The sequence below is a fragment of the Salmo salar genome, chromosome 19 (genome assembly GCF_965601325.2).
Source record: "Salmo salar chromosome 19, fSalSal1, whole genome shotgun sequence".
Taxonomy (NCBI): Eukaryota; Metazoa; Chordata; class Actinopteri; order Salmoniformes; family Salmonidae; genus Salmo; species Salmo salar.
In genome coordinates, this window is record NC_138309.1 from 73,452,591 (window position 1) to 73,462,308 (window position 9,718).

At 46.5% G+C, this 9,718-nt stretch overlaps 1 protein-coding gene across 5 annotated transcripts; it reads left to right on the top strand.

Annotated features, from left to right (window-relative positions):
* The first annotated feature begins 554 nt into the window (after positions 1-554).
* lrrc31 (leucine rich repeat containing 31) lies at positions 555-5,571 on the top strand. 5 transcript variants are annotated; one of them, XM_082965943.1, is made up of 13 exons: positions 555-645; positions 763-1,326; positions 1,646-1,816; positions 1,943-2,098; positions 2,209-2,376; positions 2,463-2,627; positions 2,724-2,813; positions 3,690-3,830; positions 3,952-4,119; positions 4,210-4,374; positions 4,483-4,638; positions 4,732-4,988; positions 5,118-5,571. In XM_082965943.1, exons 2-13 carry the CDS (start codon positions 1,314-1,316, stop codon positions 5,253-5,255), a joined length of 1,788 nt encoding a protein of 595 aa, XP_082822069.1. In that variant the 5' UTR covers positions 555-645; positions 763-1,313; the 3' UTR covers positions 5,256-5,571. The 5 variants fall into 5 exon arrangements, with proteins under 5 accessions (XP_082822069.1, XP_082822068.1, XP_014014865.3 ...); XM_082965942.1 differs by having other exon boundaries at positions 562-1,033; positions 1,211-1,326; XM_014159390.3 differs by having other exon boundaries at positions 562-1,029; positions 1,211-1,326.
* Positions 5,572-9,718: the final 4,147 nt, after the last annotated feature.

Consider the following 9,718-nt stretch of genomic DNA (forward strand, 5'->3'; position numbering starts at 1 on the left):
ATGAAGGCCTCTTTGCAAATCCAGCACAGTTAGTTAGAGAAGATACATAGTTGCGTTTCAGGTCTCTTTATTGCAGTTGTGTTGCACAAAAAATCAGATCTCACAACACCTGGAGAAGTGTTTAATGTCGTATATAAATGAGATAGCAATGCCCCTTGTCACTGTCTCATTTCAGATTCAGACCCTCTTATGCAGAGGTCGAGAGTTGCATTATTTGCTAAATTTTTGGGAACCATCTTTTACTGTACATTAGGCATACATATTTCCAGTAAAAAAATTGCTAGATATTTACATTAAGTCAATATGTAGGCTACATAAAGTCCACCTATGTTTCCTTTGCGTAGTCTTATAGCATTATTATCCTTGGGTGATATGTAATATAATGATAATTAAGTTATTATATGAATGTAATCTTGTAATAAATAAAATATTATTGATCAATCCAAATATTTCAGCGTTATTCAATCATCTCTGTTTGACCTAGATGAAAAAAATGGATTTTAGCTCAGTCTTTATTATGTGGCAAGCTGTCGTTTTTGTTTACTAAAGGAGTTCCGAAGTCTACTTCCTGGACGGATGGATGGCACACCTGATGGTTGTCACTCGTTACCACAGCCACAAAGTCCAAATTGGCTAGGCTATATCGTAAGTAATGAAAACAAAAGGTACTTTTTGGTCTTAATTTAATGTTATGTTAGAGTTTGGCATATGGTTACCAGAGTGGTTAGGTTTAAAATCAGATTTTAAGAAGATACATTTCAGAAATAGGCGGGGATTTGCTGTGATAACAACTGAAGACAGCACCTGAAGAGCACGAGACACCTCGCGTCAACACGGAGTGACAATATCCGAAGGAGTCGCATCTGTAGACGCTGATCCAAGGTCAATTTGGCGTTTATTGAGCTGAAGGGGGTTTGGGGACGGCAAGCCGATCCTAGATCTGTACAGGACAGCCTCAACTTGGAGCTGAAGTAGCCTACACCTGCGACAGACGCAGTTCGGCGGTCAGGCAATAACACGGATCAAAAAGTATGTATTGTCAACTTTAAATGCCGAAAAATGTCATGTTTTTCGCAATAAAAGAGATAAGACGCACGCAGCTTGTGTTTCTTTGGGGAGGTCGATTGCGTTTTTAATAAGATTTCAGTGTAAAATTCGGAAGGCCTACTAAAAAGATTGAATACAGAAGTATTGCTCCTCTTCTATGCAGAAACTGTCATGTAAAATGGTATCTGTGTCAACGTGTGTGTGATCTGTGCACCATCTGATCATAAGCTGTGACAGCTATTTGAGTTGCTGAGCTGCACTGAAGAATGGAATCATCAGGTATGTTGCTTTATGTTTTTGCTCCTATACAGGTCTAGGCTCAGATATTGATCTCCTAGCCAACTGATTATGTCCTACTGATGATTAAAATATGATGAAGTTTGGAATGAGATTGGAAAATATGATTGATCTGTTGTTATGGCCATACATCAGTCCTTGACTCAATTGATCACTTGACTGAATATACTAGCTGTGTTAAGAGCTGGGCTGGAACAAAATACTGCACACCCTGTAGCTCTCAAGAACTGGGTGGGGTAGAGGGTAAGGGTCAATTTGGTATTGATTAGATGCCTGCTCATGTCTGTTTGTGATTGGCCAGATGTCCAGCGGGGGCGGGGACGTTCGCCGTTTGACCTCATCATGAACCAGATCCGCAGGAAACGCACGACCTCAGACAGGAAGTCAACGTCCGGCCGCTTCCTGTCCCGCCAAGCGGAGAGCGGAGGGCTTCCTGAGGACAAAGAGACGGAGGAGGAGAGGGACGGAGCAGGTGAGAGGACTGTGAGAACTCAATAAGCAGCAAAAGTATTTAGTGCCTATAGCCAGTACCATTTTACTCAAATTGTAGTGTGTCTTAGGATAACTTAACGTGTGATGTGTTTGTGTTGTGTCCCAGGTGTTGTTCATGGCCCAGTTGACCCAGCAGAGAGTGTGTGTGACATGAGCTGGGGTCGTGTGTGTGTGTTTGTCAAGAGGCTGGGGAAGAGAGCAGACAGCAGGACTCTGAGTCTGGCTCACTGTGACCTCACTGCTACTGATGTACTGGAACTGGGTTAGTACACACATTTTAAATACTTTATTTGGATCCACAAATCAAATGTACATTTCAAGACACACACACACATACTCACAGCCCTCATACACCCTGTCTCTCGCTCTCAGCCACCTTGCTCCCCTCTCTGTCTCTATTGGAGGAGATGGACCTGTCATGGAACGAGCTGATTGGAGGATGTCTGAGATCATTGACCTCTCACCTCCAGAACGTGGGAGGGCTCAGAACCCTCAGGCTCTCCTGCTGTAGGCTGACTGCTGATGACATCACTGCTCTAGGTGGGGCTTAAAAAGAGACTCTAACCTACACACTTACTGTGTCTTTACATTAGTGGTTATTTTGCAGACTGCCTGTGTGTGTGTAGGTGAGGCATTGAGGTGTGTTCCGGTGTTGGAGGTTCTGGACCTGTCCTGGAATGCTGGTATTGGTGGCTCAGCTTTGCAAGGCATTGTGGGTAAACTCCACCCAACCCTTAGAGAGCTTTACTTGGTGGCCTGCCAGCTCACTGAAACTGACGCTACTATACTGGGTGCGTACACACACACACACACACACACACAAAGTTGTACGAGGTTAAGTAAAAAGTTAAATGAAAGGTCTCTCTCCCCTCTCTCTCTCATCCCAGGTGGTATAGTGAGTGTTCTCCCCAGACTGTGTGTGTTGGATGTGTCTTGCAACCCTCTCCTGGCCCACACACAGACAGAAGCAGAGGATGGTGCTCAACTCTTTATTATAAAAAACAACAGGAAAAGGGTGCTAGAAGCCAACACTCCTGTTGAAAAGGGGGCCAGCCCTTACTCATTTGTTGCAGTTCATATATTTATTTATTTATTATTATTATTATTTAAAAAAATTGTTTAACCTTTTATTTAACTAGGCAAGTCAGTTAACAACAAATTCTTATTTACAATGATGGCCTAGCAAAAGGCAAAATGCCTCCTGCGGGGACGGGGGCTGGGATTAAAAATACATTAAATGAAAATATAGGACAAAACACACATCACGACAAAACTACATAAAGAGAGACCTAAGATAACACAGCATGGTAGCAACATGACAACAACATGGCAGCAGCACAACATGGTAGCTGCACAAAACAGGGTATAGACAACAAAAAATTGGGCACAGACAACAGCACAAAGGGCAAGAAGGTAGAGACAACAATACATCACACAAATCAGCCACAACTGTCAGTAAGAGTGTCCATGATTGAGTCTTTCAATGAAGAGATTGAGATAAAACTGTCCAGTTTGAGTATTTGTTGCAGCTCATTCCAGTCGCTAGCTGGAGCGAACTGAAAAGACGAGTGACTCATGGATGTGTGTGCTTTGGGGACCTTTAACAGAATGTGACTGGCAGAGCAGGTGTTGTATGTGGAGGATGAGGCTGCAGTAGATGACAGATGGGGAGGAGTGAGGCATAAGAGGGTTTGATAAATAAGCATCAACCAGTGGGTCTTGCGACGGGTGTACAGAGATGACCAGTTTACAGAGGAGTATAGAGTGCAGTGATGTGTCCTATAAGGAGCATTGGTGGCAGTTGATATAGTTGCAGATGATATTTAGATTTTCTTGATGTTTTTCTTTCACAGGCAGCATGTCCAAGACAGAGCCAGGGAAAGGCGGCGTGTGGGGTTTGGGGGGGTTAGTCCCTTCCCTAAGCCACACCCCCTCCCTTACAACCCTACGACTACACGACTGTGGCCTGACCACACAATCCCTCAGCCTGTTGGGTAAGACGCCAGTCAAACACATAAGGGAGAGAAACTGGCCTTAGGTTAGTGTTTGTCTAGGGGCTAATTCATCTATCAGTCCTCATAGATCTGTTCATTTGATCCACCCCTCTCTCTACAGGTGGTTCGTTCCACTGCCTCCGCTCCCTGTGTCAGTTGGACCTGTCCTGTAATAAGGGTGTGGCCGGGGGGCTGTCCCTCCTCTCCCCTCACCTGGCTCTCCTCTCACATCTGGGTGGCCTGGATCTGCACCTCTGCTGCCTCACACACACAGACCTACAGGCCCTCAGTGAGTGTGTGTGTGAGAGGGAGAGAGAGAGAGAAGTGGCATGTCTTAAGTTGATGCGTACCTTTGAATGTGAGTGTGTGTTGTCTCCAGTCCAGGCGCTGCCCTCACTCACTGAGCTGACGGAACTGGACCTGTCCTCCAATAAGGAGGTTGGGGGTGTGGTCAGTGATCTAGTCTCCGCCCTCCCGCTGTCACAGATTAAACTCCTCCCACTCAACGGCTGCGGTCTGAACCAGGAATCACTCAGCGCACTCGGTACTCCACTATTACTGGCTGCTTCTTATTCTAGTCTAGTGTACTTCAAGATGAGGCTTCTGTTTGACTGCTTGAATACAAATCAAATATTCTGTATGTGTGTTCCAGCTCTAGCTATGCCGTACCTGTGGTGTATAGATGTGTCCTGGAGTAAGATGGTGGGCGGGCATCTGGCACTGCTATTGGAAGCTCTGCAGCCGTCAGTCACCCAGGAGCTCCGCCTTAGCAGCTGTGACCTCACCACTGACGACCTGCTTCATCTGGGTACACGCATGCATACACACACTATCACGCATTCTATACACACCTACTGACACAAATACAGGTGAGTGTAATAATCTTTCCTTCTGCCCCTAGCTGTAGTATGTAAGCGTGGCGTTCTGTCCTCTCTGCGTGTGTTGGACCTGTCCTATAACGGAGGGGTGGGGGAGGAGGGGTGGTGTGGGTTGCTAGGGGCGGGGGGGCTGGGCTCACTGGAGGAGCTGGACCTTAGTCTGCGACCCCTGACCTCTAACCCCTCACCCCTGACCTGGCTGCCAACCCTGCTCTCTGCTTTTCCTCATCTACCTGCGCTGACACGTCTCTCTCTTCAGCGATGGACTCTCACAGCCCAGGTACACACACACACACACACACACACTGACTTGGTACTGACTTTTCGTCTATATGGCATAAAATCAGGCCAATTGTAATGAGTGGCTGGAACTATCAGTTGTATGTTATTTCATTCTTCTCTCCTCCAGGAGCGGGAGCAGGTAAACCACGCCCTCAGGAAGAGGAAAGTCCTATTAGAGTTGGACCCCGTCCCGTTTGCTTCGTCCGCCAATCAGGAGGGGCTAGAGGAGGAACGCTGTGAATTGGAGGGGCTTTTGTTTGTTTGAATTGATTTCATGTAAATGTATGTAATGTTCATTACTTCTAACATAAGGGTCAAACACATTAACTATGTTGTCTTTTTAGATCAAGCACCCAAAATAATCTTGTGATATTAAGCACCATGCACATACACCATACTGTTTGGACATTGTTTTCCCGCTGAAAATGACTTTAATGAAAGTAAGAAGTTTACATCAGTAAAACTAACACTGTGAGTCTACTGATCTGAGCTGTTTGGCCAACTCTGTTCATTTGACTTTTAGCTTCACTCTGACATGCTGATGATTGTTTCAATAAATTATACACCGGGTACACGAATAACATGTTTGACTCCTTGGAGTGCGTGTAATAATTCTGCAGGTGGAAAGTAGTGTGTGTGTGTCATATTGTGTTTAATGGGTTTCACATTCTCTTCATCTCCGATAGAAACAGAACCTGAATCATTAATTCTTCTTGCTGGCGGGTGCTTTCTTCTCCTTCACTGCAAGTTCCTCTCTTCCATCACTTCTGTCCTTCTCCAGTTCTCGGAACATTCCAAAGCCCGTCCGTACCATCAGCCCCTGCCACCATGCCTGGATCTGATCGCAGAAACACTGTGTGTGTGACCAACTGGGTTCAAAAACTCAGATCTCCTGTGTGCCACAAGACTGTGTTCGCATTTCAGTTATTTACATGCAACTGTACGTGTGTTTGTATGTTTGTAGTATCTGTATGGCCTTGCGGAGCTTGTATACAGTCTCCTTTAGGTAGAGTTGTATAGCCCTGAGACATAACTTCTACCAGAGGGTTGTAATTCAGCTGTACAACCACCAGGTGTCGCAGGAGAGGCAGGTATTTGGGCAGAGCTGATATCCTGTGTATACAACTCTTTTAAAGCTGGGGGGAAAGGAGAGGAAAGAGGTAGGTAGGTGTGTGTGGTTACCAGGCAGCGGGCAGAGTGGTCAGTCCACTCCTGTACTCACTGTTCACTCATGACTGCACGGCCAGGCACGACTCCAACACCACTATTAAGTTTGCAGATGACACAACAGTAGTAGGCCTGATCAACGACCAGACAGCCTACAGGGAGGAGGTCAGAGACCTGGCCGTGTGGTGCCAGGACAACAACCTCTCCCTCAACGTGATAAAGACAAAGGGGATGATTGTGGATTACAGGAAAAAGAGGACCGAGTACGCCCCCATTTTCATCGACGGGGCTGCAGTGGAGCATGTTGAGAGCTTCAAGTTCCTTGGTGTCCACATCACCAACAAACTATCATGGTCCAAGCACACCATGACAGTCGTGAAGAGGGCACGACAAAACCTATTCCCCCTCAGGAGACTGAAAATATTTGGCATGGGTCCTACAGCTGCACCATCGAGAGCATCCTGACTGGTTGCATCACTGCCTGGTATGGCAACTGCTTGGCCTCCGACCGCAAGGCACTACAGAGGGTAGTGTGTACTGCCCAGTACATCACTGGGGCCAAGTTTCCTGCCATCCAGGACCTCTATACCAAGCGGTGTCAGAGGTAGGCCCTAAAAATGGTCAAAGACTCCAGCCACCCTAGTCAGACTGTTCTGCAGTGACTGCATAGTCACTTTAATAACTCTACCTACATGTACATACTACCTCAACTAACAGGTGCCCCTGCACATTGACTCTGTATCGGTACCTCCTGTATATGGTCTCGCTATTGTTATTTTACTGCTGCTCTTTAATTACTTGTATCTTATTCTTATCTGTATTTTTTTGAAACTGCATTGTTGGTTAGGGGCTCATAAGTAAGCATTTCACTGTAAGGTCTACACCTGTTGTATTTGTTGCATGTGACTAATAAAATTTGATTTGATCAGTGGAGGCTGCTGAGGGGAGTCCATTGGACTCTGGAGCAGTGGAAATGCGTTCTCTGGAGTGATGAATCACGCTTCACCATCTGGCAGTCCGACGGATGAATCTTGGTTTGGCGGATGCCAGGAGAACTCTACCTGCCCCAATGCGTAGTGCCAACTGTACAGTTTGATGGAGGAGAAATAATGGTCTAGGGTTGTTTTTCATGGTTTGGGCTAGGCCCCTTGGTTCCAATGAAGGGAAATCTTAATGCTACAGCATACAATGACATTCTAGAGTCTACAGGATTCTGTGCTTTGAACTTTGTGGTATCAGTTTGGGGAAAACCCTTTCCTGTTTCAGTATGACAATGCCCCATGCACAAAGCAAGGTCCATAAAGAAATGGTTTGTTGATATCGGTGTGGAAGAACTTGACTGGCCTTCACAGAGCCCTGACTTCAACCCCATCGAACACCTTTGGGGTGAATTGGAATGTGGTCAGCGCCCGACCTCACTAATGCTCTTGTGGCTGAATGGAAGCAAGTCCCCACAGCAATGTTCCAACATCTAGTGGAAAGCCTTCCCAGAAGAGTAGAGGCTGTTATAGCAGCAAAGGGGGGACCAATTCCATATTAATGCCTACGATTTTGGAATGAGATGTTTGAGCAGGTGTCCACATACGTGTGTGTGTGTGTGTGTATTGTATCTGACCTGCAGACATAGTAGAGCTCCTGGTGTCTCTGGTACATTCTCCAGCTGGTTCTGGGAAACATACAGCGCCCTCAGCAGTCCCAGGCTGATGACCTCCAGCACCTTGCCAAGGAACTGCAGCGCGCTCTGCAGATGATCTCTTCCAGTCTTCCGTACCAGGCTGAGGTCCAGTGGGTTGCGGCTGAGGTCTAGAGAGCGTAGTTGCGGCAAGCATCCCAGCTCTTGGTACACGGTGCCCAGCCGGTTGTAGGTAGAGAACCCGAGGTAGGTAAGGCAGGAGATGTCAGGTGGGATGTGTTGGAGCTGGTCCCTGTCCAGGTGGACTGGGTGGAGCACCGGGGAGGGGAATGCCGTCCAGAACAGTCCCGGAACAGGATTTTAGCTTGCCAGTCCCTAGGCATTTACTAACCCAGTAGGCTCACACTCCAACCGCCTGTCTCGCACCACCAGCTCTACGATTTCATAGAAGTGTATAGAGAGCATCATGCTACCTTTCATGATACCACAGAGAGGAGTTGGCACTATCTATGTTAGCACCAGAGTTACAATTGCTAGAACTCAATCCAATACAGGTCAACGTTACGTGGTGGCTGAACAGGCGGCCAGCTTTGAGGTACCACAAGGAACATTCAAGGGACGTCTCCTTGGGAACGTTCAGGATTCATTGTGTGCTTTATTAACAACCAACTAACATATGAAAGTTAATTATTGCCATAGTAATTACCAGAGCCATACCATTGTTCTACAGTGCAATTGGAAAGTATTCACATTTCCACATTTTGTTATGTTAGAGCCTTATTCTAAAATGGATTAAATAAAACATTTTCTTCAATAATCCACACACAATAACCCATAATGACAAAGTGAAAACAGGTTTTTAGACATTTTTGCAAATGTATTAAAAATAAAAAACTGTATTCAGACCCTTTGCTATGAGACTCAAAATTGAGCTCAGGTGCATCCTGTTTCCATTGATCATCCTTGAGATGTTTCTACAACTTGATTGGAGTCCACCTGTGGTAAATTAAATTAATTGGACATCATTTGGAAAGGCACACACCTGTCTATATAAGGTCCCACAGTTGACAGTGCATGTCAGAGCAAACACCAAACCATGAGGTCGAAGGAATTGTCCATAGAGCCCTGAGACAGGATTGTGTTGAGGCACAGATCTGGGGAAGGGTATCAAAACATTTCTGCAGCATTGAAGGTCCCCAAGAACACAGTGGCCTCCATCGTTCTTAAATGGAAGAAGTTTGGAAACACCAAGACTCTTCTTAGAGCTGGCCGCCTGGCCAAACTGAGCAATTGGGGGAGAAGGGCCTTGGTCAGGGAGGTGACCAAGAATCCGATGGTCACTCTGACAGAGCTCCAGAGTTCCTCTGTGGAGATGGGAGAACCTTCCAGAAGGACAACCATCTCTGCAGCACTCCACCAATCAGGCCTTTATGGTAGAGTGGTGAGACAGAAGCCACTCCTCAGTAAAAGGCACATGACAGCTGCTAGGAGTTTGCCAAAAGGAACCTAAAGGACTCTCAGACCATGACAAACAAGCTTCTTTGGTCTGATGAAACCAAGATTGAACTCTTTGGCCTAAATGCCAAGCGTCACGTCTGGAGGAGACCTGGCACCATCTCTACGGTGAAGCATGGTGGTGGCAACATCATGCTGTGGGGATGTTGTTTAGCGGCAGGGACTGGGATACTAGTCAGGATCGAGGGAAAGATAAACGGAGCAAAGTACAGAGAGATCCTTGATGAAAACCTGCTCCAGAGCGCTCAGGAACTTAGACTGGGGCGAAGGTTCACCGTCCAACAGGACAACGACCCTAAGCACACAGCCAAGACAACGCAGGAGTGGCTTTGGGACAAGTAAGAGCCTGGACTTGATCGAACATCTCTGGAGAGACCTGAAAATAGCTATGCAGCGACGCTCCCCATCCAACC

What these genes read in the sequence shown, in the direction of transcription:
- lrrc31 (XM_082965943.1), top strand. An exon ending in TACTGATGTACTGGAACTGG is followed by an intron (nt 2,099 to 2,208) that starts GTTAGTACACAC and finishes TCTCGCTCTCAG; the next exon opens with CCACCTTGCTCCCCTCTCTG. An exon ending in GATGGACTCTCACAGCCCAG is followed by an intron (nt 4,989 to 5,117) that starts GTACACACACAC and finishes TCTCTCCTCCAG; the next exon opens with GAGCGGGAGCAGGTAAACCA.